The following is a 27,676-nucleotide window of genomic DNA, read 5'->3' as shown; positions in this document are numbered from 1 at the left end:
ACAAACGAAATATTATCAGGTCTTGCTAAAGAAGGATGCGAGGTAAAATGCAATAGGAAGGTAAAAAGAGTAGGGCCTTATTTCCTTCCTCCACCTTAAGATCAATGTTATGCAGTTGATTTTTAGACCTGAACATGTCCTACTGTTGCCAATGATTATTCGAATCTTTCATCCCCAGGTCATATACCAGTTGCATCAGGAATATCCTATTTCAGCAAGTCTTTGCCATATACAGACTTCTCCAACATTTCCAACAATATTAGCATTTACCCTTTGTCCATGATGTTATGCATCACATAATCAGCTATATGCATTTCGATAATGTTCATCATCCTGAGCTCTAGATCCTCCCAATCTTCATCTCTTACTGTTGCCAACCTTTTGAAATTATTGTACAATGCCTTATGCAGGCCCTATTGAACTGAAAAAAATAATTACTCTTCCTTGCCACATGCCAAAATTCACCTAATCTACAGAACTCTCACCTTCAACCCACTAATGGTTGCTAATGTTCTCATAGCCATCACTGGTCTTATCCAAGCCCGATGTTTAATTTAATATCAATCGTGGGTATTTGTATGGATTTCTAAACCCTCATCTCTTTATAGAACAAAGAAGTTCATGTAAAGCCAACTCCTGTCAGAAAACAAAAAAGGCCTTCCAAATGAAGCATAAGCAAGAAAGAAACAAGTAATTGGATCACCATACCTCCCATTTAGCTCCATAAATGACAACGATCATACGATGTAACAATATGGAGAATGAGCTACCCTAAACAGAAGGACAATCCAGCATTCTAAACATGATATTTCAAAGAAAGGAAGAAAGCTCATTCTTTTATGAAAAAACAAAAAAATATGGAGAATTGACCAACTTCAGCAAAAATATAAACATATATTCAAACTTCAACAGCAAAAGACAATTATAGATTGCAAATCCACGAAACTTATACAAAAGCACATTAAAAGAGAAACCTGTATGGAAATAGGCTTCCCAGGACCCAAAGGAGGCGTCTTTCTATGTGGCCATGTAGGTTAAAGATCTACAGAACAAACAGAAAAGAGAAACTGAGAGAGAGAGAGTGACGGCATCGAGTACCTCCGACGGAGTTGTGGTTGGAACAACCGGCGACGGCGCGGGAGAGGATAGGGAGGGATTCGGGGAGGGGCCCAGCGGAGGGCATTGCCGCGACCAGGCAGACGCAGACGGTGGAGGTGGCACCGCCGTCGACGCCGAGGATGACGCCGGCGCTACCGTCTCTGGCCGCAGGCGTCTGGCTCTCGAAGTTCCAAATCTCGCCATTCCGATACCTCTTCATCTGCGCTCCTCCCTCTCGATACGAAACGCAACGATCCCAAAATCTTCTTGTGCTGTTCTCCCTCTTTCTCTTCCTCTCCCCCCTCCGAGACAAGCAGAATTGAAGGGGGGAGAAGGACCGATCACTGATGGATTCGAAGTTGGATCGAGGGCGATGGAGGGCTTGGGAATGGAAATGGGTCAAACGAAAGATGGGGAAGGAAAGCGAGAGGAGAAACAAATCGAAGGGAAACGAGTTAGTTGAGAACTAGTAAAATGACTGATATTTGGGACTTTCCCTGTGACCGTCCAACGTGGTCCCACGTAACATGGACTTGGTGGGTTCTTCCAAATGAAGAATTAGCTGTATGAAACGCATATCAGCCATGTCGGCCAAAAAAAACCGAGGGATTCCAATACACAAAGTCAATATGACCCTAGGGCACCTTTTTTTTTTTTTTTCCGCAACCGAAATTAAAATCGAAATCGAATTTAAAATAGAAATCAAAATGGTCTCGTCATGTGACATGTTTGGTTTGTGATCGGAATCAGAATAAAAATTAAATTTTAATATTAGAAAAGAGTAAGAGTTGGATTTTGAAAAATTAGGGTATTTTCTATTTCTTTCTGAAATTAGAATGGAAATAGAACTCCACCCAACCAAATAGCTGAAATGGAAGTCACTCATTCCTATTTCCATTTTAGAGTCCAATTCCTCTCTACCAAATACGCCCCTAATATAATCAATTATCTATTTTGTTTCTTTAGATTTGGATTTATTATGTTTCGGTATCTCAATCCGCAAAAATCATCTAAGAAATTAATATATCATTATTTAAAAACCTTAGTTGCTAACCTTGTTCATTTCATATCATACTAGTATTTTGCACATGTGATGTACATCCGAGGATAAGAATTTTCTATACTGAAAATAGTTTTTAATTTAAAATAATTAATATTAAATGATATTTTTAATCATGAATCTCTTTGATTATGGAAGCTTAGTTCTAATGAAAAAAGAGTTTTGGATAAGTAAAACTTCTTGTCGAAAAAAGTAAATTAGAAAACTTTTATTTTGGTAGAATTTTTGAAAATATATGTTCTTTCCATGATGGATTAGAGGAGAAGAGTTCAATTAGTTTGCAATTTACCCACTAGAATGCTTGTTTTATTTGGAAAGGCTATAATTTTCCCTCTCCTGTTGATTCAATAAGTAAGATAGGAGAAGTACTTTTGTTTGGTTCGCGGAAAAAAAAAATTCACTGAAATACTTTTCCTAGAAAGCTGATGCCTAGGTATATAAAGCCTAAAAAAATAATTTTTGCATATTTTGTTGACCATGAAAAAGTGGCATATTCCAAAGTGGCTTATATTTGGTCGAACATCTTTTTTGTGAAAAAATTGTGTAAGATATCTGTTATTCCAATATGGCTTATATTTGGTCGAACATCTTTTTTGCTGAAAAAAATGTGTAAGATATCGATTATGCACTTAACAAAGAGAAAAACTTTACCTCATTATATTTAAAAACTTAAATGTACATTTGAAAAAAAAAATTTACCAATTCCCAGCCGGCAAAAAATGAACTATTTCATGTCCTACATAGATTTTTCTTTTCTATGAAAATTTTATTCTCGTATAAAAACTACTTTTCATCTCTATTCTTTGAAAACTCCAATTATACATGAGATTTTTTATTATTATTATTTTATTGATCACACTTTCCCTCTTTTGGTTTAAAATGGTTACCCTATTGCAACAGTAGCATTTTAGTGTTTTTTCCTTTTTGGTTTTACAAGGAGGGGCTATTCCCCATCCTTTATCTTTTGCCCATCCACCCTCGAGAGTTGAGAGCTAATACTAACTGGTATCTTGAAAAAAACATCACAATCAAGTTTTCTAGTACTAATTATTGTGTAATAACTTTTATGTCCTTTATAGAATGAATCTCCTCCAAGTATAGATGAACAATTTTATTCTATTACTATTATTATTGATTTTAGCATAAAAGTTGAGGATGCGAGTTTGATGTAATAGTATGTATCATTAGAATTGGCTATTATGGAAAGCATATGCATTGAAAATATCATAACATATTGAATAAGGGTTAGAGGTGAAATTTATTGGGTGAAGCTTGGATCCATAATATACTTCTCATTTCTTCTTTTATACTTTTGTTGAGAACTATAAGTCTTTTTCGGTAGTTCTTTAATAAGAAGAAAAAAAATTATTTTAATTTACATAATACTAGGATTTTACATATGCATTACACGTGTTATGAAGATGGAAAAAAGATTGGAGACTCATGCACCACTGGATAGAAGAATAGATATTCTTAATTCTTTTTGCATGATAGATTATTTTTCTATTATTTGTTTAGTATTCAATTTTATAATACACTATTATTTCACCTATAGTCTGCTATGTATTCACATAAATACCATATCATGAACATCAATTAATGCTTATGGTTGGTTTTGACTTTGGGTTGAGTATGTTCTAAGTTTCGTTAGCTAAATCTAAGCTTGAAATAATATTTTGTTTGCTTCACTTTAAGTTAAAGCTAAATTTATTAATATGCATGTGGTGCTTTGGTTAGTTTTTATTAGATATAATGAAATTTGATTTAGTTTATTAGGGTTGTTTTTTATTGTTATCAAAAATTGATCGGGAATCTAACTTGAACCAAAAGTTTGAGCTTCGAGTATTGGCCAAATATAGTTTCAATCCATAAGAAACTTTTTATCTTCTGGCCTATCAGTTAATAAGTTTAGTCATGTCAACTCTATTTTGAAATTTGATTACACCACAACCAAGGTAGGTTAACATTTCTTAACAAATTTTTGTTGTACCAAATTATGCTATTGAGAACCAATTAGGTCAATTCTAATTTGATGAGATACCCATCTTATATTGATGAGGTCGAGTCTTAATTGAGGCCTATGTTTTATCCATAAGTTTATTTTAAATGGTGATATAAGTCTGATAAAGTTGGGACTAGACTTTCAATTGTTTTTATATTTTCATATTTTATATTTTAAATGTTATATTTTATTTTTAAAATATTACTATTTTGGTTTTTTGAATTGGTTGCCCTTTTATTTCACCTTTTGAATTTTTCATAGATATCATATTATTATTCTTATCAACTATTTCCATTATTGTCCCATATGAACATAAAATATATAATTATTATTTAAATCATGAAATTTGTTTTTATATTTCATGTTTCTATTTGGTTTTCAAATTTGTTTTCGATTACGAGAATCATTAGTACTTTTCTTAACTTCTATTTAATAATATAATTCAATTTTTTATTTTATCTAAATTTTATTTTATAATTTAATACTAAAGCTTTCATTATGCTCATCCTACGATATTTTATAGGTATCAAGTAGATTTCTATGATAGCCAATATCCATTAACCATCTGTAAATTTCCTTCCAGCCATCTACGACTAGTTTCACATTTGCTATGTCCGGTCCCTCCCATGTTGCCACCAATTAATGATGCACTAAATGAGGACGTTGAGATTAGGTTCATACATAATCACCAAAAATGCTACTTCGGCCATAATATAATTTTTTTTAACAAAAAAGAGGGAGTTGTCTCCCATTCACATGTATGCAAGCCTCAAATAAAGAATGTTGGTACCAGGAGCTTACCAACTAAATATTTCAAAGTACAAGAGCAAATAGAAGCCAGCATTTGCCCAAAACTAAATATTTCACATTTGCCCAAATACAAGAATATTTTATTTTATTTTTAATTAAAAATATGGGGGTGGGGTTGAACCGAGTAAAAACTTAATCGAACCGCCCTGACCCGTCCGGCCATTTCCAAACCAAACCGGATATCATGATGAGACCCGGCCGAAGCATTTTGAACACCCCCGCCACATGTCTAACCTCCAACCAAAGGCCAGAAATCACCTCTTCTCGAGAGATGACGAAATCTAGCCGTCGATTTCTCGGAGCACCGGCGATTGGGGCGGTATATATATCCAGGCATTCTTGCCGAACCGATCGGGAATGAAAGAACCTCCATTTTTCTCTGCCCCGGAATTCGCCGAGGGCGAGCGCTTGAGAGATCTTCGAGGTCCGATCAAAGGATTTATAGGGTTTCTTCCGTGATTCTTAGGGTTTCCATATTGGAAATCGGGTCCAGGCTTCGGATTTCGAGGTATTTCTCCCTGCGTGTTCCTTCCCATTGTTAGATTTCTATTTTATTTCGTAGCTTTGGTTCCATGAATCAGACTAGGGTAGGTTTCCGATAGGAGAGTTTAGTTTTCCTTGACATTACGATTTCTAGGGTTAGGGTTTCCTTGTTTTGTTGACTTCTTCGGAGGCTAGGGTTAGGATTTCCGTTTGGTTTTGGCGGTTCGCTGGGGGAATTAGGGTTTCGAGGTCTGCAGTGTTCCAAAGTTGATTCGGAGCTCCTAAGGGATTCCAAATTTGGGATTTTATTGAAAAGATTTGGTAGGCTTGGGATTGTGGGGCTCTTCGATTGAAATTTTACGGTTTCTAAGTTCACGAATTAGGTTTTTTCTGGGGCTTGGTTTAGAAAAAGAAGTTAAAAATTCTTGATATATTGCTTTAAATTCTATTTGAAGAGGGAGCAAGGTGTTATTTTTGGCTTTTCATAACTCCAAACACAATATTTAGGTTGCAAATTATTGAATGTGTAATAAAAAATGTATCTTTTAGGGATTTTGCGCTACAATTTGCTGTAAAGGGAGACTGCTCTAGAGGTTACTCGGTCCCGGGTTTCTGTCTTTTATGGCCCTGGAATGCCAGGAGGTAGGAGAGGCATCACCAAAGAATTCTTTCAGTAATCCGTGGGGCAAAGAAATCAGTCGACCCAGCACCAGAGACTATTTTCCTTCTGCCAGTTTAAAACCCAATTCCAATAAGAAATCTCAGAACAAATCTATCATACCAAAAATTCTCTGGTTTCCCTTCGAAGAAAGCTGAAACAAAGTCTGAAAGCAAAGGAACTGATGATGCGAGTCCTAAAGAACACATGAATAATTTGAATGAGCCCATGAATAATTTTTATCCAAAGAACCTAAACCCCAATTAAAAACCTCTAAACAGATAAAATGAAAACCAGAAGTAGACTCCACTACTTAAACCATCAAAATGGACACCAATTGAAACCAATATTCTGTAATCCATTGATCGACGAACTCACCATCTCAGGTCAAGATTGAAGATTTTTTGGATAAACTCTAATAAGGATGAAAAGACACACTACCAAAAACCGAGATAGACAACGCTGCGATGGAGAAACTAAACAGAGGAGAGATGGATAGGAGGGTGAGAAACAGGAGGGTGAGACAAAGAGCGAGAGGGGGAGAATGAGAGAGAGAGAGAGGCCCTACTAGGTACCGCCGGCTACCGTCCTCCATCCGCCGTCCATCGTCCACTGTCCGTCATTCACACTGTGGAGGAACAAGAAGAACTCGGGATGGCAATGCAAACTATAACCCCTAATCAGTAATCCTCAGATTTAAAATGAAGTTTGATACAAATATCAAAATTGAAAGCTGAAGCTGACAACAATAGAGGAATTAGGATTGCATGAAAGGGGCTTATGTGGTGGCGATGGCAAAAGTGGAAGAAGGGTTAGGGGAGGTTACCTCCAGGTGAAAGAGCGAGGCGAAAGAGAGACGTGAAATAGCATGTGAGCGAAGTAGGGCGGAATTAACCTAAATTGATTAAATGAGGCTGAAAACGGGTCAAGTTAGGGTTGAGGTTCAGAACTCTTCAAGACATTGTAGTCAAGCCTTCTTTGCTAGGATGAGCAGACTCGTGGCAGCCAACTTTGGAGCTAATATCTTTCAGTGCGATTAGGCCACCCATCCACCGATCCAAGTCAAGCAGGACATTCCTACATAGGAATCGATGTCTCTTCCTCAAATTTACACATGGCCTCAGCAAGCCCATTACATGCCAAGCTATTAAGCATCAAGTTGTTACACTACTTCAGTAGTTTGTTACGACACAACTTCATGTTTCTCAAGATACGATTTACTGAAGATGCATGATCCTAGCTATAAATAAATCCAAAGGCCCTCCCCCAAAAAGGTAACACAAAAAATCACCATGGTCAGGGAAAACTCTCTATTCTTCCTTTCCTCTTTGTTTTCTTTTAAAGCTTTCTTTGACATACGTCTGGTGATGGGTGTTGGCTTTTCTCACTTTGTTTTCCATAGATGGAGCTCTTTGCTGCCATCAATCTCAGAACGCCAATGCGGACCGCCTCTGTGGACCTATAAGACAACGGATAAGGGTGATAGCTCACCGGATTGGCTCCGATCAGGCCTTCCGATGCTTAAGTTAGAGAAAGCTTTAAAAAAAACAAAGAAGAAAGGAAGAATAGGGAGTCTTCCTTGACTATGGTGATTTTTTGTGTTACCTCTTCGGTGAAGGGCCTTTGGATTTATTTATAGCTGGGATCCTGCGTCTTCAGCAAATCGTATCTTGACAAATATGGGGTTGTGTCATAACAAACTATTGAAGTAGTGTAACAACTTTGAGAACATGCTTAATAGCTTGGCATGTGATGGGATTGCTGAGGCCATGTGTAAATTTGAGGAAGAGAGATTGATTCCTATGTAGGAATGTACTGCTTGACTTGGATCGGCGGATGGGTGGCCTAACCGCGTTAAGAGATATTAGCTCCAAAGTTGGCTACTACGAGTCTGCTCGTCCTAGCAAAGAAGGCTTGACTATAATGTCTTGAAGAGTTTTTGGATGTATTTGGGCTACCGCATAGTTGATGGTGACGAATCTTATGATGCCATATTATCTTGACCATTGAATGTCATGGAAGTTTTGAACCTCAACCCAAACTTGACCCGTTTTCAGCCTAATTTAATCAGTTCGGGTTAATTCCGCCCTACTTCGCTCACATGCTATTTCACGTCTCTTTTTCGCCTCGCTCTTTCACTTGGAGGTAACCTCCCCTAACCCTTCTTCCACTCTTTCGCCGTCGCCACCACATGAACCCCTTTCATGCAATCCTAATTTCTCTGTTGCTGTCAGCTTCGGTTCAATTTTGATGTTTGTATCAAACTTCGGTTTAAAACCGAGGATTACTGATTAGGGTTTATGGTTCGCATTGCCATCCTGAGTTCTTCCTGTTCCTCTTCGGTGCGGAGGATGGACGGCGATCGGTAGCCGGCGGTACCTGGTAGGGCCTCTCTCTCTCTCATTCTCCCCCTCCTGACTCTTTGGCTCACCCTTTTGTTCTTCTCTCCTCCTCTACTTAGTTTCTCCTTCGCAGCATCGTCGATCTCAGTTTTTGGTAGGGTCTCTTTTCATCCCTATTAGAGTTTCTCCAAAAGATAGACCAGGGTGGGGCCCCTGGTCTATCATGGGGTTCTCCTCACAGGGAGGAGGTTGCGGGTGGCAGAGTGTTCTACCCTGGTGCAGAGGGTGCGGAGCAGACTAGAGGGATGGGGGGCATCATCACTCTCCATGATGGATAGATTGATGCTGATTAGGTCAGTTCTGTGCTCCATGCCCATCTATCTGATGGCACACACTGTTGTGCCAAAGACGGTGTTGCTGGGGATTGAGCGGCTTATGCGGAGCTTCCTTTGGGACTCCTTGGGGGGGCACGGGGTACATCTGTTAGCCTGGGAGCGAGTATATCAGCCACTATGCGAGGGTAGTTTGGGGGTGCAGTCACTGATGGAGAGGCGCAAGGCACTCCTTGCACGGCGGACGATGCCGTTCGTATTGGAACCACATGGACTTTAGAGTCAGGTCATAACGGCTAGATATGGCCGGACGAGGTCTGCTGGGCAGGTGGTGGGTGGCGGGAGGGTTTCCTTCATGTGGCGAGAGATTGGGGGATACGTGCCTCTGGCCCTGGCGCACTCCAGGTGGCTGATCGGCGACGGACAGAGCATTGATGTGATGGAGGACCCGTGGGTGGGTGCACTTCTATTGAGACTGTGGCCGACGATGGTCAGCGGTGAGGGGGAGACGGGGCTACGGGTGTGACCTTCTCAAGCCAGGGGCGGCGAAGTGGGATGGTGATAGACTGGGCCAGTTGTTTGGAGAGCACTTGGTAGAGCGGGTTCGGGCACTCCCTGTTCCGAGATTTGCTGGTCCGGATGTTAGAGTTTGGAGCACTACTTGTAGAGTCAGAGTCGGGATCGGCGATGTTTTTCGGGTTCTTCAGCGGGAGTCAGAGTTGGGCTTAGATTGTCACTGGGTGTGGGGGTTTGGGCTACATCAGAGGATTTTTTTCTCTGAAAGGTGGTCTGGGAGCGTCTGTCGACTTGCTCAGAGTTGAGCAGACGAGTAGTGGGCATCTCTCCCTTGTGTCTGGAGTGTGGGGTGGACTAGTTGGTGGATTATGTGTTATTCCAGTGTGTGTGGGCGAGGGGTGCTTGGAGCCTATCAGGGATCCCAGAGGACGCTTGGAGTCGGAGGGATTGTTTTCTCGAGGAGGTTCGACGATAGTCTGGTATCTTCCAGATGCATCTCGTGGCTATTAGGGCGACTTGTACAGCTTATTAGGTATGGCTGGCGAGGAACACCCGGATATTTGGTGAGCCCAGTCCGTCTTCGTGGTTTGTCATGGAGCGGGCTCGTGCATAAGCAGCAGAGATTATCTATGTTGATTCAGACCATAGGCCTTTGACAGCTCGGGACATTTGGGGCCCCCACATTGCTTTGGCAGTTTTTCATAGGGTATTCTTTACCTGAGAGCCCCCACCCCCGAGTTTTCTCAAGGTTAATTTTGATGGGTCAGTCTCGGATGGAGGTAGGAGGGGAGGGGCCGGTTTCGTCATTAGGAGCCCGAGCTCTAGAGCGGTGGCAGCGGGGGGCTGTCAGATTTTCGATACTTCGGTTTCTGGCGCAGAGCTGCGAGCGGCCTGGATGAGCATGCGTTACGCACGACGGGTGCTTCAGACGACTTCAGTCCTGCTGGAGGGTGACGGCTACAGTGATCAACTGGGTCTGATAGGGCTCGAGAAGTGAAGGAGAAGTTCATCCTCTGCTCCGCGATATTTAGATGATGGTGTGAGAGGGTGTTACATTTCAGGCTATGTATGTATATCGTGAAGCTAATGGGGCGGCCAACTGGGTGGCGACATATGTAGCGAGCCACTCAGGAGGCACCCTATGGATTGGGGAGGGTGAGATGCCCGGAGCATTTCGGGACCTTTTGTTTTCTGATTTCATTAGGTGTATTTGCACCTGTGATGTATGAAATGTCCATTTCAGCCAAAAAAAAAGATCTTCAATCTTGACCTGAGATGGTGAGTTCCTAGTGGATTATAGGGTATCGATTTCAATTGGTGTCCATTTTGATGGTTTAAGTAGTGGAGTCTACTTCTAGTTTTGGTTTTGAGCCACTTAGACTGATCGATGGGTCTGTCGATTGCGTTGCTTTCATATCTGTTTAGAGGTTTTTAATTGGGGTTTAGATTCTTTAGACAAAAATTATTCCTGGGCTCATTCAAATTTTGCAATTCACATCCATCTTTACGTTGCATAGCATTTTTGCCGCACGTTCCAATTTTACAGAACCTGACTTGTCTTGCATGGTAGGTGATTGCCGATGCATTCTCAAATTTTCTGCTTTATTTTTATGCTTTGAAAGTTTATAAGACTGTTTCTGCAGTTAGATGGGAAGTCCTAGCAGGCAAACTTGTGATGCAAGAGATTTCTTCCATAAGGTGAATTGCTAAATGACATCACTGTTCAACATGTGGGCATTAAGGAACTTTCAAAGGCGTTGTTTGAAGACCATGTTCCTTCTTCAAAACAGGTGGATAGATATATTAATACTAAATTAATGTGTTCTTACAGTGGATATAATATTTTAATGGAATGACTTTCTGTTCATACTGGTCTCTGATCTCTCTCTTGTTCTTTTTTTTTTCTTTTTTTTGTTTATGATAGGAGTTCTTTGTTTGGAGATATATCATTGCAGATGCAATCCAATAATGTTGTCAAACTAAAGTTACCAAATGAAATGTACTCCCCTTCCATGTCTATGTTGAGTTGGGTAAGTGCGTCTCGGTTGATGTCTACAACCCAAGGAAGGAGCATGAGGAGCAAAGTGGAGAAGAGAATGCGGCGAGAAACAGGAAAAACCCTAAGGGAAATCCGGCGTGCAAAGAAATTGAGAAAGAAGTTAATGACGGAAGAAGAGAGGCTTATATACAACTTAAGACGAGTAAGTTCTTAGGATCATTTTTTGCTATTATTTCCTGGTATAATTAGAAGATCCTTCAGCCTGTGGCCTTAGTTCATTTTTGGCAAAGCTGTTGTAAAATGTATGAAGTTATTATAGATGTAAACTCGTTTAAAGTTTGGAAAATTATCAACAAATCTCCAAGTAGACCTTGAGTTTTTTTTCTTGTCCTATGAATTATTGGACTTATTTTAAGGACATTTAACCTATCATGTTCACTTGAATGATTTACAGTTGAATGTGAAAATTACCTCTTTTTGACATTAAACCTCTACTGGCAAAAACAATGCATATATTAACTCAAAACTATGTATTTATTTTATATACATCTCTAGATGTTTAACCAATGATTTACAGTTCTAACAACAACAAATTGTAGTTGCTAGTTATTTAAATAATGAAATAGGTACTGCATATATCCAAGTCACTGGCATGTATGTACTAATTAAATCAGAACATTCAAGATGTGTTAACATATGTGCTTAAATATCTCATTCAATGTAACCCTCCTTGACTAGTTAGTATTATGTGTACAAAGTTCATTTTCTTAACCATAACAAAATTACAATGAATTCTGCACAGCTGGTTATAACATATATTCAAATGGTACCATATACACTCTTCTTGTCTCAACATGTAATTTCTCATATTGGTAAGCCTTTTACATTCAAAAGTCTAGTTTAATCATTCAAAAAACATCTTGAAGAAAATGATTAAATATTTAACTTTTTGGATTCCAGGTATTCAAAAATAAATTAAATGATCACTTGAACTAAATATAATTTTGGATACACCTAGAAACCTGAAGGATGTTTTGTCTTTGAAATTTGGAGCACAAACACTTTGACTCAAACTAGATAAACATGTTCATGCCCCTGACTTTGCTAACATGAGCATTTGCAGTTCTGGGGTCAGAATCTAGACCTGTTCATCGGGCTGGCCAAGTTGGGCGGCTTAGCTTAAGGTATAACTAAATTAGTCGGACCCAAGCCCGGCCTACCCTAGCCTTTAGGCCTATTTCTCGGTCCCAAGCCCAGTACTTACTTGGGCTTCTGGGTTCGGGCTGGGTCTCGGGCTTACTCAATCTTTTTATTTGGAAAAATATGGAATGTGGAAGGAAAGAGAGGAAAAAGGGAAGAGGGAGGAGGAGGAGGCCGGAAGAGGATGGAGGACCAGGCTTGGGACAGGCTGATCAAAACCAGAGCCCAGCCCATATAACAGGCTGGCTCATATTTCAGGCTTGGCTTGGCCTGGCCTGCCGGGCTTAAAATCCTTGTCCAGGCCCAATTGAAATGCTTCGGGGAGCATACCAGGTGAGCCATTCGGCCCTTGAATAGGTCTAGTTAGAATAATAGTCATTTTTGTTCATCGTAGTTTTTGGGCAGCCTCTTGCATAAATACCCTCCACTTCCAAGTGTCCTAGGTAGAGTGCTTTCCACAGACTTTCAGGTTCGGCACCCTCCACTTGACAATCTAAGGGCTGCCTCTTGCTTGGTATGTTGTTCTGACTGTGGCCTTATTGGCCTAACAATGATAAATTGCCACTCCTTTTAACTATTATTGTATTACTAGCAACAACGGAATTTAGCTAGAGGAACATAAGAGGATGGAAATTGAAGTTGGAAATGTATATATCAATTAACTTATATAAGTACGGTACAAATGTTCTTCAATATATACATACTTTAAATACTCATGGAATGTTTTGTTAAAAAACATACCGTTGGAGTGATATTGTAGATAGTAGTAAGAGAAGCACATAGACAGAGAGTTGAGTCCATTCATCCAAAAATAAACCAGTTTATGCAATCACAAACATCTCATACTCATTCAACTTAAATAAACAAGTACAACCGGTTCAACCAAATCCTTATTGCAGCCCATGTGTCCAGGCATGAAGAGACCTTGAATCACTCATTTTCTGGCCCTGGGAGGTATCAGAGTCCTTTAAAGTTAGGAATTGGTTCAGCTTTGATAGATGGAGTGCACAGTCTAGCTGGTGAATATTTAGTGAATTTATTTTGCATTTTTAAATTTTTAAGCTTTAGAGATGTTATTGTGGATGTATTTGTTTGGCTAGCAAGCAATTTAAGTTCCTTATGGACTCTATTTTTTGCAGGATACACCTGTCAAAATAGTTGAAGGAAAGCTAATGTAATCATGAATCACACATGCAGTTTTTTGGAAATTTCAATGAAAGAAAGAACAAAATAAGGAGCGCATGGTTCTTCTTGTTCCTTCCCCGCTCATTCAACTCTTATCCTCTTGTTATTGCTTCTCTTTCTACTTCTTCTCTTTCTTTGCTTTCTTTTGCTAGCTTTTCTTTACCAACTTATTATGCTCAGCTGTTATTTACTGTTGTTTACAGCTAGAAACAGTGACAATATTCAGACCTGAGCACATCTCCTATTCTTTTTCTCTGTTTCCTCATCTTTTCTTCCATATCTCTGTTTTCTATTTTCCTCTACTTCAATTTTCCTTGTCTTTTGCTTTGAACTTGAGCACCCATTCATTCTTTAAAATATATTGGTAATACTCATTAGCTCATTTTGTGCAGTCTATAGTTTTCTGGTGCTTGTTTTGTTTCTGTAAGTAACAGCAAGCGTGATATGAATTGCTCCTGTAGTCCATCATGCAAAGGACCCCATCACATTCCTGTATGTATTAATTGTTGAAGTTACAAATTATTTTGTTTCACTTGTTTCGAGATTTTGGAATCCGAGTAAAACAATAAATTAAAGATTTTATTTGACTAATAGATATTGCATTAGTTAATTCTAAGTTCCTTCCTGGCCACCTAGTCATTTTGTCGTCTCCTTTTCAGAGGTCACTGCTTAGGACTGCTTGGTTGGGTTGATAACCATGAAACGAATCCCAAAAGTCATCAGAACAAACTAAATTACTCGTGAAAACAAGATATATTCAGCCTCTTAGTTGTTTCTTACCCTGATTGCTATAACATTGTGCATAAAATTTTGGTTTCTTAAAAAAACCTTGAATTAGTACCTAGCTGTCTTGAAGATGTTTTCTGCCCAATTATTTTTAGTTGGTTGAATTTGACTAATGTGATAAATCTGCCTATGTACTAGTAGTTTGGCTGCAAAAAAAAGGATACTTTTTTTAAAGAAAATTTTGATAAGCACTTGAAGAAAAAATAATGGTCCTCCAGATCAGTAGATACAGTATTGTTCCCCCCTCAACAACATTTTTGAATTTGTTCTGGATTCATGCTTGTTAGAAAGCACTTTTTATTTTCCACTTAACGGTACTTGTTTATTAAGAATTAACTTCTAGGATCTTAAGCCCCTGCCTGTAATAAAAAGTGAGAATGATTCTATTTGCCCAAATGTCAGGGCAACTGCTTAACTAGGATACAAAACCTATGCAACTGATCTCAATTTGTTTTTCACTTTGATAGTTAAGAGTTTTTATCTTCTTCTTGAGTTTTCACAAACCTATAGGAGCTCTGGAGGGTCACGTTTCAATTTGCGTAAGCTTAAATTGCACTAGCAAACTACTTGCTAACTGCAAGTCAACACCCCCACCCACCCCAAAGCCCAAACATGTCTGATTCAGTAATTCTACATAAACTCAGAGGTTTGATGGCAAGTTAACAACTGGTTTGATATGTTCTCAAATTCTGATAGATTGAATCTTGACCCATGGAGCCAGCCAGACATAGAAGGGATGGGGTTTGTTGTCAAGGTGATAAATACAAGCCTGACATTGTATATGGTATGTCAAAAGTCAAACATAAGCACTCTAATATCAAAGTGATATTCGTGTTTATTGAAATATGGACGTTGACAGCATCAGCAACGTATCATGTTTCTTGGCAAATATAGAAAACCCGGCCTTCCATTCCCTGATTGATTTGCTTAATTTTGTGAATGTCATACTAGTCATTGCAGATATATGAAAGGAATCAGTGGTAATATTTGTGGATATCCCGCTAAGACAAACATTTAGGGTACTTGTTTTAATTGTTGGTTGCACAATCAGTTGATCATGTATAACACAACTACAGAGCTAGCTTCAAAATTAACCATCTCAGATGCATTTGTTATCTTCTATCGTTGTGATGTTCTGTCTAGCATCCTTTATCTTTGGTAACTTATGTTCACGGCAAACTTCATCTCCAATAATGGACAGTGCAGAATTATTCATGTACTAGGCAGCAATTATTGGTTGCTATGATAAATGTGTGTCGGAAATTGTGGTATTCTTAATTCTCATGCTTATGCAACAGAAAATTAAAAGCATATCATTTTTATTCGATTGCTCGACCAATGTTCACCACAGGTCTCCACAATTGTTATTTCTGTCTCATGAGGTTCATATCTGTATTTGTTGAGTAGATCCTGCTTAAATTTAAATATCTTTTAACTAACATGTATAGATAACAATTGGGACATTGCTCTTGTAGGCCAAGAAAAAGGTGGCTTTGCTCCTACAGAAACTGAAGAAATATGAGCTACCAGATTTACCTCCTCCTCGTCATGATCCTGAACTTCTAACCCCAGAGCAGCTTCAAGCTTATAAAAAGATTGGCTTCAGAAATAGAAATTATGTACCAGTTGGAGTCCGTGGAGTCTTTGGAGGAGTTGTGCAGAACATGCATCTCCACTGGAAGTTTCATGAGACTGTGCAAGTTTGTTGTGATAACTTTCCCAAGGAAAAAATTAAAGAGATGGCAACGATGCTTGCAAGATTAAGTGGGGGTATTGTGGTTAACATACACAATGTAAAAACAGTTATCATGTTTCGTGGAAGAAATTATCGCCAACCAAAAAATCTGATACCCATTAACACACTTACTAAAAGGAAGGTGCATACAAATTGTGCCTGGTTTATTTATTTATTTTTATTGCTTACGTAGCAAATATATAAGGACCATTCCTTTTAGAGCGCATATTTGCTATAGGCATGTAGGGATTTGTATCGTTATTGAGACTTGACGTTTGATTTCTTACTTATTTTAGATTGCATTTTTGCTATCAGGCACATAGGGATTTGTCTCTGTATTGAGACATAAGGTTTGATTCTTACTTGCTATTGTATGAGTTTGATTAGGGTAATGGGCAAGTTATTGATTTTTGTACAAGATCACTAAGCTACTCTTTTGATGATTGTTCATCTTCTTGATTTTTATATGGGGTGAGGTCCATTTCATTAGCCATGCACAAATTTGAGTAAAAGTGTCTTGAAACCTTGGATTGTTAACAATGTTGGGATTCTTTTTGCTCTCTGTTTTTTTAATCCCTGCATCTTTAAGTATTCTTGCCATATTTTTCTTTCACATTAAACCCTGCCGTTGTCTTCTGATTTCATTCAACTTCAAAATTTATTTGATCTTTCTGGCATTCTTTTTCTTTTGTGATCATTTTTTAAAAGTGGACATAAATTTGTGAATTATAAGAATCCTTGAAAAACAATTAGAAGCTGTCTATTATTTGTAAAAGCTGGCTCTTCTTTCGGCAAATGAATAAAGAAATTTTCCTTGCTTGGAGCGCTTTCTTTTCTTATCAACCGTAAACTGTAATTTTAATTATTGTTACTGGTTCATTCTTTTATATCTCTTTGCTTAAGACTTTGTTTCATTTTTTTTCTGAGTCTAATAAATTTTTATTGGCCCTATTGAAAAGCAATATAGACAAGAGTAATGTTTAGGAACTAAAGCAACTTGACTATGTCCAACCACACAAGATATAGTGATAGTGTTGTGCCATTTATTATGAAGCTTGTTGGAATGTAAACTTGTGAACTCAGCAATACCTAATTGGAGTTCTTATGCATCTTATTGCAGGCATTGTTCAAGGCAAGGTTTGAGCAGGCTCTTGAATCGCAGAAGTTAAACATCAAGAAAATAGAACAGCAGCTACGTCGCAAGGGTGTCAACCCTGAGGACCCAGTTGCTATGGCCAGCATCCAGAGAGTGGCTTCCACCTTCTTCCGAGCTATTGATGAGAAGCAAGGAACTCCCTATGTCTTTCATGGGGACAGGCAGCCAACTTCCGAGACTATTGACATGCCAGAGGATGCTCCTGACCTACCTTCTGAAGACAGTGACCAAGAGGAGCTTGACCGCTTCATTGCAGAAATAGAGGATGCGGCAGACCAGGAGTGGGCGGCAGAGGAAGCAGCAGAAAAAGAAGAGTCAACACGAATAAGGTACTGGGGGACAGATGATACGGGGATGCAAGGTAGGAGTCCAAAATGGAGAGGTGATTCAGAAGATGTGGATGGGGACCATGGAAGACGTTGGAATAGTGTTAGTAGCAGGCAAAGAAACACAGCTGTAAGAAAATGGGATAGTGGTGACGAGATCTCTGATGCATCAGAAGGTGAGGATTGGGACTCGGATGATGAAGTGGGTGAGGGGGTAGCTAATATTGATAGTGACACAGATAGGGAAGATTATACACACAGAAGTCTGGCCAGCAAAAGAGAGAAGAGCAGCAGTCTTGGGCGGGAAGAAGCTCTTCTTACAAGGACAGGTAGCAGAAGTTTGAGAGAAAGAGCTAATGAAGTGGATGCAGAGTCAGATGGTGATATGCTTGGGGATGCAGATGATGGGTTGTGGGAAACAGATGATGAGGAGAAACATGGTTCACCAGCTTTTAGAGGCAATATATATGATTACCACAGTGGCAGTGATGAAGAAGACGGTAACAGCTATGGTAGAGAAAATGCTGGGATAGGTGAATCGAAAAAAAGAATTGATGATAGTTGGGACAGTGACTAAATCATGAAAATGAGGAATTTAAAGAATTTAAGGCCATGAGACAGGCTGGATGCTGAATGCTGTATGGCTGCAAAATACCAATGTCGCAAGTCACATATGAAGGTATTTCTTGGTCACTCTAGCCTTAAAATGGATGGATGAGAAGTTTTCTGATATTTTGATTCGGGGATAACGTATGATTCACTTTATGATGATTAATACTGGAACATTGAAGTTCTTTGGTGTCCCAATTAATTTAAGGGTAAAAAGATTATTGACTGCATGATGACTGGTATTGGAGGTAAGAAGGTTTAGAAAAATGAAGATTAGGGGGCACTGGTTTTGTTCACATTTGAATGGATGCTTGTTTGGCCAGCCTCTATATTGGCAATTGTTGTTTCAGGCATTAACTAATGCTGTCCCTTGCTTCAACGAGTTTAACATTGTGAGGCAAAGCATGATATTGTCCAAATTTTAAATTCATGTGCCATTTGGTACATTAATAATAAAAAATATAATATAAAACGATAAAAGTTGAGGATTTGGTGAGATAAAAGTATAACAATCTGTTCTTGCTGGGAAATTTTTTTTACTGATAATGAAAAAAATTCTTGGAGAGAATAAATTTCTTTCATTTTCATGGTTATCAAATAGAACACAGCATCTTTTTCTGGAATGTTTGTTGTCCTATAGCCAATTTGATGCCTTTTTTTTTCCGAAAAAGTTAGATGCATCGGTTGAGGTATAATAGAATCAGTAATTTTATATGAACAATTGTTGTTGTTATTTGAAAATACAATATTCAGAACAAGCTAAGCAGCTATGGATACATTAAATAATGTAGCAAGCTTATGTTAGAGAAGGATACAAAAAGTGCATTATTTAGAGACTCTTTGGTATTGGTTTTGTTTTTTGTTTTTGTATTCAAAATCCCAAGAAGAAAAACGAAGTGGATTGTTCTCGTATGATAAAAACTCTTTATGTTTGTTTAAATTGCGTTTTCAGTCTTTAGATCTTTTGGAAACAAAGCTTAATTGCTTAGGAAAAAGTGAAAATAGAAGCAAGGAATGACAGAAGTTTTCTGCAAATTCTATCTGCAACATCAATCTCGATGCGGTATTTCACAAATTTGGAGACAAATAAAAGCACAAAAGCAACAATATTTCCAAAGAGGGCCTTAGTTTGCTGTTTGATATGATCACCTACAAGCATAGAAAAGCAAAAAAAAAAATCTGCTTATTATGGATGAAACCTTTATGGTGTTTTCAGCTAAACATGTTAATAATAATTAGACCTTCAAAATGAAATGTGTGGTTTGGCTATTAAAATATAAAATATATTATCAATAGATATGATCATCTCTCACAATAATGAAACTTTCAGGAGACAGTAATGAATCCTGCCATGGCAAAGCATAGTAGGTGCATACGTCAAAAAAAAATAAAAAAAGACTAAAATACTACCTTTTAGTAACACATTAAACTTTAGGCTGATTGTATGTAAGGAAAAATAATAATAATGGACAATAAATTGAAAGAGATAGAACTTGATATAACTTATATTTTATGCTATTGAAATAGTTTACTCGCGTAATCTTATGTTTTTCAAACTTTGCATGTAAAAATTTTATATCAAAATTGATGCTTCAATCTGAGAAGTATTACTTTATTAAAAGCAATAAGCACTATTTTTACAGCCATACTCATTTCGAGGCGGCCGTGTCATCTGAACATCTTCGCAAGGAAAACTAGTTTCCAACTGAGTTTTCCTTAATATTAAACTATAGCGCTGCGGAATCATGTTTATACTTTTTGATCATAGAGAGTACCAAAACTTCAAGACTATTGCATGCATGCAGAAGAGTAGATCACAAATTACAGATAATTTTATTCAGAGTAACAGTATTAGTTTGAATGTTTTTGTATAACTACTGATCTCATACAATACTGAGCATGAATATGTTTTTTTCCCCTCCTTTCCAAGTCATTCATTTTCTTTTCATGTAGAAGAAAATTGTACTTGCATGGCTTCAATTGTTGTCTGAAAATTCATTTTCAGATTGCTTTGTGAGTAAATGAAGGGTTCCTTCAATTGTCAAAGTGGAGCTCAACTTTAGTTTGCATTGCTTTAGAACTTTTGCCCTCTGTCTCTCATGAAGAACTAAAGAAGCTGTATTCGGAGTGATCAGCATGTTCACTTGGTTTGGCAGTGAAGCAACCTTGTAGAGCTGAAGCATTGTATAGTATGCATCTCCACCGCAGAGACCAGCTTGGAATCTCAGGCTTCTCCACTTTCACTCCCAATTGGATTCTGAACAATAACCGGCTAGTGTTTCCTGTTTCTTTTTTTCTTATATAACTGATTGCAAGTACTTCTCCTGCACTTCTATTCAGAGCTGCAAGTTTCTCTGCACCTGAGAGGACCAATTTAATTTCTTCCATCAGAGAAGCTTTAGTTTAAATAGGGGATCCATGTATCATGTGGTGTCACCTTCCTCAATTTGTTCCTGTAATTTCCTCCGGACCTCAATTTGCATGCGCAAAATAGTACTGGGAAATGAGTTATCGTTTAATGTGGAACTAGTATTATGAGCAAACATTAAAGAAAGAACCCAGTTGCGATCTTATTCATCATACTCCTTGAACTGAGATTGTGTTTTCTCCTCACCAATATATGCAGCTTTGTTCTCCATGGTCATATTATTAGCTGCCTTGCAATCTGCTGTCGAAGAATATTATAGTCCATGCAAGAAAATTTGTAAATACTGAAAGTATCTCACCTTGATTTCTACTCTCAACCAGTTTGCTTGTATCTGCACTCCTTGTGAGCCTATATAAATTTTCCTTTTAAGATGTAATGAGAGAGAGAGAGAGAGAGAGTTTGGAGGACTCTTTAGAATGGAGCTTGCCATACTAATCGGTACCGTACCTTATCAAACATATTGTACCATATCGATATGTCATTTAATATTGCATGACACTTAGTGTATTTTGCTGTCTTATATCGTATTGCATGTTGATACTGTAATAGAATAGTATGCATGTTGATACTGTAATAAAATAGTATCAAGATGTAAGGAATTTGGTATGGAGACAACGAATCTTTTTTCAAATTTTATGGAGATAAGTCTAGAGCGCTTGTTACATTAGTGCTTTATAGCTTTGGTGGTTGAATAACAGGAGCAGGAACTTCAGGAGGAGTAAATTAACAAATTCAATGTGAGGAGGAGCTATTGGCTCCACCAAGCACAAGAACTTCAAGGTACGGAGTAAATTATTAATTTCAATGCAACAAGAAATATATGTAGTTTACCGAGTTGATTGACAGAGAGTTGAGACTTTGAGGGGATATTTAAGTAAGGCTTTAGAGAATGTGGAGGGTGAATTTTTGTTTGGCCTAGGCTTTGGTTTATCATGGATGAACTTCTAATTTTGTAAGATTGACAAACATGATAATTTATCATAATTAATGTAGTGGAAATCATAATTTAAGATCAGGTGGGGCAATTGCCCTCCATTGCCCCTAGCTCCCTCACGATGAAATATTTCTTTGCTTTTATTTTGGTAAAATATTTCTTTGTTTCAATGAAATCATGTTCTTAGTAAAAAAGAATATTTCAAAGACTAAGCTCTCTCTCTCTTTTTTTTTTCCTTTTTTTGATTAAACGGTTTGGGACCTAAGTATTTACATCTTAAAGAAGAATAGTCTATAGTGTACCCAATGAGTCGGTAAAACTCAATCCAATAAGCATATAAAACAAGCTCAATTGTACATGCTACCCCACTAACTTTTTTTTAGCAATATTCTGATTTTAAACCCTAGTCTCTTTCAAGGTCAAGCCTTTAAGGAAGAAGTGCCAACTGAATTAACAGTTGTCGGTAGATCTTGATTCCAACATGTATGTGCGCATATAAATATACATACATGTGTGTGTCTCTCTCTATATAAATGTAATCCATGTATCCTTTCCCCCCCTTTTGCCTTTTTTTTTTTTTGACTTGGTTACTACTAAAATTCCTTAATTTTAATTAAACTCAAACTTCAAAAGAATCCTCTCCCGTTTCTCATCTAAAAAAACATAAAAAATTCGACATTGCCTATAATTTACAAGAGGATTCCAATGGTTATTAGAACTAAAAATTAATGCATTCCCTTTAGTTACTTCTCTTCCTTAAATAGAAAGATAATAATTAAATCTTTACTCAAAAATCAATTGTTCGAAAATAAAGGAAACTAGCAATAAAAGAAAAGAGAGAAGATGGAAGAATATAAAAAAGATCGAAAAAAGGGAAGAGTAAAAAAAAGTATAATAGACTCTAATAGACTCCTCTTAGAACCATGATAAGAAAACAAAGCATAAAAAAGTCCAATGATCCTCTTAGAACTAAATTTATTAAAAAGAAGGCCAATCTAAAAATAGGTTGTTCATGGTTACATTGCCTTATAAAAAAGCCTCATGTGTGTGTAAATATAGAAGAAAAATAAAATAAAAGAGAACCTTTCTCTCCCCATCTATCATTTATCTAGGTCTTTGGCATCCCAACCAACAACAGAAGCATATGTTTTGTTGTCACCTCCATAAAAACCTCTTCCTATATCTCCTCCAATTCTTCTTTAGTCTTTTATAGTCTTTTTCCAAGCTAAAAAAAGGACATGATGAGATTTTGGTCTCCTACCTTGTTGTTATTCTATGTACCAAGCAAGGAGAAAAGAACATTACAATCAAGTTTTCTAGTACTTATTATTGTGCAATTTCTTTTATGTCCTTTATAAAATGAATCTCCTCCACCTGTAGAGTTTACCTTCTTTATCGTTTTGGTGGTAGATGAACAATTTTATTCTATTACTATTGTTATTCATTTTAGTGTAAAAGTTGAGGATGCAAATTTGATATAATAGTATGCATCATTGGAATTGGTTATTATGGAGAGCATATGCATTGAAAATATCATAACATATAGAATAAGGGTTGGGGTGAAATTCATTGTGTAAAACTTGGATCCATAATATACTTCTCATTTCTTTTTTTATACTTTTGTTGAGAACTATAAGTCTATTTCAGTAGTTCTTTAATAAGAAAAAAATTATTATTTTAATTTACATAATACCAGGATTTTATACATGCATAACACATGTTATGAAGATGCAAAAAAGATTGGAGACTCATGCACTACTAGATAGAAGAATAGATATTCTTATTTCTTTTTGCATGATAAATTATTTTTCTATTATTTGTTTAGTATTCAATTTTATAATATACTATTATTTCATCTATAGTCTGCTATGTATCCACATAAATACAATATTATGAACATCAATTAATGCTTGTGGTTGGTTTTGACTTTGGGTTGAGTATGATCTATGCTTCGTCAGCTAAATCCAAACTTGAAATAATCTTTTGTTTGCTTCACTTTAAGTTAAAGCTAAATTTATTAATATGCATGTGGTGCTTTGGTTAGTTTTTATTAGATATAATCAAATTTGATTTAGTTTATTTGGGTTGTCTTTGCTTGTTATCAATACTTGATCGAGAATCTAACTCAAACCAAAAGTCTGAGCTTCGAGTATCGGCCAAATATAGCTTCAATCCATAAGAAACTCTAACTTTTGACCTATTAGTTAATAAGTTTAGTCATCTCAACTCTACTTTAAAGTTTGATTAGACCACAACCAAGGTAGGTTAACATTTCTTAACAAATTTTTATTGTACCAAATTATGCTATTGAGAACCAATTAGGTTAATTCTTATTTGATGAGATACTTAACTTATATTGATGAGGTTGAGTCTTAATTGAGACCTATGCTTTATCCATAAGTTTATCTTAAATGGTGATATAAGTCTAATAAAGTTAGGACTAGACTTGGAGTTATTTTTATATTTTATATTTTTAAATGTTATAAATTTTATTTTATAATTTAATATTAAAGTTTTCTTTATGCTCATCCTAGGATATTTTATTGGTATTAAGTAGATTTTCACTATAGCCAATATCCATTAACCATTTGTAAATCTCCTTCTAACTATCCATAACTAGTTTTACATTTGCTATTTTCGGTCCTTCTCATGTTGCCACCAATTTAATGAAGTACTGAATGAGAAGATTGAGATTAGGTTCATGCATAACCACCAAAATTGATACTTCGGCCACTATATTTTTTTTTTATAACAAAAAAGGAGGAGTTGTCTTCCATTCGCATGTATGTATGTGAGCCTCAAATAAAGATTGTTGGCACCAAGAGCTTAAGAACTAAATATTTCCAAGTACAACAGCAAGTAGAGGCCAGCATTTGCCTAAAGATCTATTTTTTTTTTTAATAAGGAAAAATATTTTAATTAAAAATATGGGGGTGGGGCTGAACCGAGTAAAAACTTGATCGAACCGGCCTGACCCGTCCGGCCATTTCCAAACCAAAGCGGATTTCATGATGAGACCCGGCCGAACCATTTTGAACACCTCCCCCACGTGTAACCTCCAACCAAAGGCCAGAAATCACCTCTTCTCGAGAGATGACGAAATCTAGCCGTCGATTTCTGGGAGCACCGGCGGTTGTTGGGGCGGTATATATATCCAAGGATTCTTACCGAATCGATCGGGAATGAAAAGAACCTCCATTTTTCTCTGCCCCAGAATTCGCCAAGGACGAGCGCTCGAGAGATCTTTGAGGTCCGATCAAAGGATTTCTAGGGTTTCTTCCGTGATTCTTAGGGTTTCCATCGTTTGGAAATCGGACCCAGGCTTCGGATTTCGAGGTATTTCTCCCAGCGTGTTCCTTCCCTTTGTTGGATTTCTATTTTATTACGTAGCTTTGGATCTATGAATCAGACTAGGGTAGGTTTCCGATAGGAGAGTTTAGTTTTCCTTGACATTACGATTTCTAGGGTTAGGGTTTCCTTGTTTTGTTGACTTCTTCGGAGGCTAGGGTTAGGATTTCCGTTTGTTTTTGGCGGTTCGCTGGGGGAATTAGGGTTTCGAGGCCTGCAGTGTACCGATGTTGATTCGGAGCTCCTAAGGGATTCCAAATTTGGGATTTTATTGAAAAGATTTGGTGGGCTTGAGATTGTCGGGCTCTTCGATTGAAATTTTACGGTTTCTAAGTTCACGAATTAGGTTTTTTTCTGGGGCTCGGTTTAGCTTCTTTTGTTTTAGAAGAAGAAGTTAAAACTTCTTGATATATTGCTTTAAATTATATTTGAAGAAGGGAGCAAGGTGTTATTTTTGGCTTTTCATAACTCCAAACACAATATTTAGGTTGCAAATTACTGAATCTGTAATAAAAAAGGTATCTTTTAGGGATTTTGCGCTACAATTTGCTGTAAAGGGAGACTGCTCTAGAGGCTACTCGGTCCCGGGTTTCTGTCTTTTATGGCCCTGGAATGCCAGGAGGTTGGAGAGGCATCACCAAAGAATTCTTTCAGTAATCCGTGGGGCAAAGAAATCACTCGACCCAGCACCAGAGACTATTTTCCTTCCGCCAGTTCAAACCCCAATTCCAATAAGAAATCCCCGAACAAATCTGTCATACCAAAACTTGTTTGTGGTTTACCTTCGAAGAAAGCTGAAACGAAGTCTGGAAGCAAAGGAACTGATCATGCGAGTCCTAATGGAGACCATCGGTCTTTCACCGATCTTCCTTCTGCTTTGGTGTCCGAGATCCTCCGGCGTCTTGATGCCAAAGAGCTTGGAATTGTCTCCTGTGTCTCTCCCCTTCTCCACAGCTTAGCATCGGATCATCAGGGCTGGAGGGATTTCTATTGCAACAGGTGGGGCCCACCTCTGGATTTGAATGCTCCTCCAGTGTCAGGCTCTCCGAACCAGAAATCTTGGAAAGAGCTCTTTGTAGAGAGGGAGTTCAGGAGCAAGTCGTTCATGGGGCGTTTCAGCATTGATGCGCTCCATGGTCACACAGAGGCTGTTCGTGCTGTATTTCTTCTGCGGTCGGCAAAGCTCATATTCACTGGAGGGTATGACTCTGTGATTCGTATGTGGGACATGGAAGAAGGCTTCTCCATTGCAGTGTCTCGTCCCCTTGGTTGTACCATCCGAGCTATTGCAGCTGATTCTGGGCTTTTGGTAGCTGGGGGAACAGATGCTTTTCTCCAGTGCTGGAGGGCAATTGAAGGGAATCCCCATCTGTTTAACATCACAGGTTCCACCATGAACCAGAATTATGACTTCCGTCTTTGGGGGCATGAAGGTCCTGTAACTTGCCTCGCGTTGGATTCTGCCAGAATTTACAGTGGCTCATGGGATATGAGTGTTCGTGTATGGGACCGGGCTCGATTGAAATGCTTGAGGACATTGAGGCATGGAGACTGGGTGTGGGCTCTTGCTCCTCGTGGAGGCACTATTGCTAGCACAGCTGGTAAAGATGTCTATGTTTGGGACATTGAGCATGGAGACCCGATAACTGTAATCAGTAATGCTCATGTGGGCAATGCACATTGTTTAGCCCGGAGCCACTTGGGGGATCTTTTGTTCACAGGAGGGGAAGATGGTGTCGTTCACATGTTTGAGATCACCGAAAACTGTGATGATGAAGACATCGGGCCAGCTGCTACTTGGATTCCCCATACTGGTCCTGTACATTCTCTTGCTTTCGAGTTTCCTTGGCTCGTGTCCTCTTCAAGTGATGGTAGACTTGCACTGATTGATGTGAGGAAACTGTTGAAGTCAAGCCAGTGTTCCTTATCAAGGCAATGCGTCAGGGTCAAGCAGTCTGCTCCAGATGTGGTGGAACCTCCCCAGAGAATGCTGCACGGATTTGGGTGCAATCTTTTCTCCGTGGATATTGGTGCTGATAGGATCGTATGTGGTGGTGAGGAAGGTGTGGTTAGGGTCTGGAACTTCTCGCAGGCACTGGAGATTGAGAGAAGGGTTCAAGCTCTGCGAAGCATCAGGCAGGAGAACCGGATGAGGCGGCGCAAGGCTCAGATTGAAATGAATGGCAACACTGGGCGAACTGATCAGTGTTCGGTTGCAGCTAAGAGGAATCAGTTGAACGGGGACCGGAACGGTATTTGGCATAGTAAGCGTGGCGTGAGCGGGAAACTCAAGGCCTAGAGATAGGGATTTCAACCTCTCACTTCAATTTCAAAAAACACTCATTTCACTGAAAGTTGTAGAATGATACTTAAGTCTTTTAGTTTCAGCTTAGCATGTAGTGCTTTCTTTAACTTGAATCTCTTCTTTCTAGTTTGCTGCTGTAATTTGATGTTGCCTTTACTTAATACAGATCGTCAATAGCCCTTTCTTTTTGTTACAAGCTTTTCTTACTGTTTTCTCCTGGCAGTCTGAGAAATCCTCGTAATGGTCTAAATGTAGTGCAAAGTAGTTGGTGAACTGAGTCATTAGTTTGTCTGGGATTACCTTCTGTTTCTGAGATTTGGTTTTTGGCACACTTTCATCAGTTTCGGGGAATGGTTCGAAGGTT

The 27,676-nt window shown here is 38.2% G+C and overlaps 3 protein-coding genes across 9 annotated transcripts in view; 2 read left to right on the top strand and 1 right to left on the bottom strand.

Moving 5' to 3' along the window:
* Window positions 1-1,539, bottom strand: part of LOC103713830 (N-acetyl-D-glucosamine kinase-like) — a 30,920-nt gene extending 29,381 nt beyond the window's left edge. Inside the window, exon 1 of the mRNA XM_008800867.4 lies at window positions 1,099-1,539. Coding sequence (XP_008799089.2) covers window positions 1,099-1,318 — 220 coding nt within the window. The 5' untranslated portion in view covers window positions 1,319-1,539. The remainder of the gene's footprint in view (window positions 1-1,098) is intronic.
* Window positions 1,540-5,311: 3,772 nt separating this feature from the next.
* LOC103713829 (CRM-domain containing factor CFM9, mitochondrial) lies at window positions 5,312-21,486 on the top strand. 6 transcript variants are annotated; one of them, XR_001879822.3, is made up of 6 exons: window positions 5,312-5,478; window positions 10,945-11,091; window positions 11,226-11,502; window positions 15,947-16,348; window positions 17,327-18,367; window positions 21,424-21,486. XR_001879822.3 is itself a non-coding variant. In XM_008800865.4 (5 exons), exons 2-5 carry the CDS (start codon window positions 11,012-11,014, stop codon window positions 18,263-18,265), a joined length of 1,698 nt encoding a protein of 565 aa, XP_008799087.3. In that variant the 5' UTR covers window positions 5,312-5,478; window positions 10,945-11,011; the 3' UTR covers window positions 18,266-18,895. The 6 variants fall into 6 exon arrangements, 4 of the variants coding, with proteins under 4 accessions (XP_008799087.3, XP_017699925.2, XP_038974225.1 ...); XR_001879821.3 differs by lacking the exon at window positions 21,424-21,486 and adding an exon at window positions 20,303-20,874; XM_008800865.4 differs by lacking the exon at window positions 21,424-21,486 and having other exon boundaries at window positions 17,327-18,895.
* A 3,207-nt stretch (window positions 21,487-24,693) lies between these two features.
* On the top strand, window positions 24,694-27,505 carry LOC103713828 (F-box/WD-40 repeat-containing protein At5g21040). Of its 2 annotated transcripts, none has more exons than XM_039118298.1 (2): window positions 24,694-24,995; window positions 25,526-27,505. In XM_039118298.1, the coding sequence occupies exon 2, from the start codon at window positions 25,609-25,611 to the stop codon at window positions 27,304-27,306; it is 1,698 nt and encodes a 565-aa protein (XP_038974226.1). In that variant the 5' UTR covers window positions 24,694-24,995; window positions 25,526-25,608; the 3' UTR covers window positions 27,307-27,505. The 2 variants fall into 2 exon arrangements, with proteins under 2 accessions (XP_038974226.1, XP_026663023.2); XM_026807222.2 differs by having other exon boundaries at window positions 24,701-24,995; window positions 25,537-27,505.
* The last annotated feature ends 171 nt before the right edge of the window (window positions 27,506-27,676 follow it).

Source organism: Phoenix dactylifera, unplaced genomic scaffold (assembly GCF_009389715.1).
Source record: "Phoenix dactylifera cultivar Barhee BC4 unplaced genomic scaffold, palm_55x_up_171113_PBpolish2nd_filt_p 000331F, whole genome shotgun sequence".
Classification (NCBI taxonomy): domain Eukaryota; kingdom Viridiplantae; phylum Streptophyta; class Magnoliopsida; order Arecales; family Arecaceae; genus Phoenix; species Phoenix dactylifera.
The sequence above is the reverse complement of the archived record's forward strand: the minus strand, read 5'-3'. Positions and strand labels throughout refer to the sequence as shown.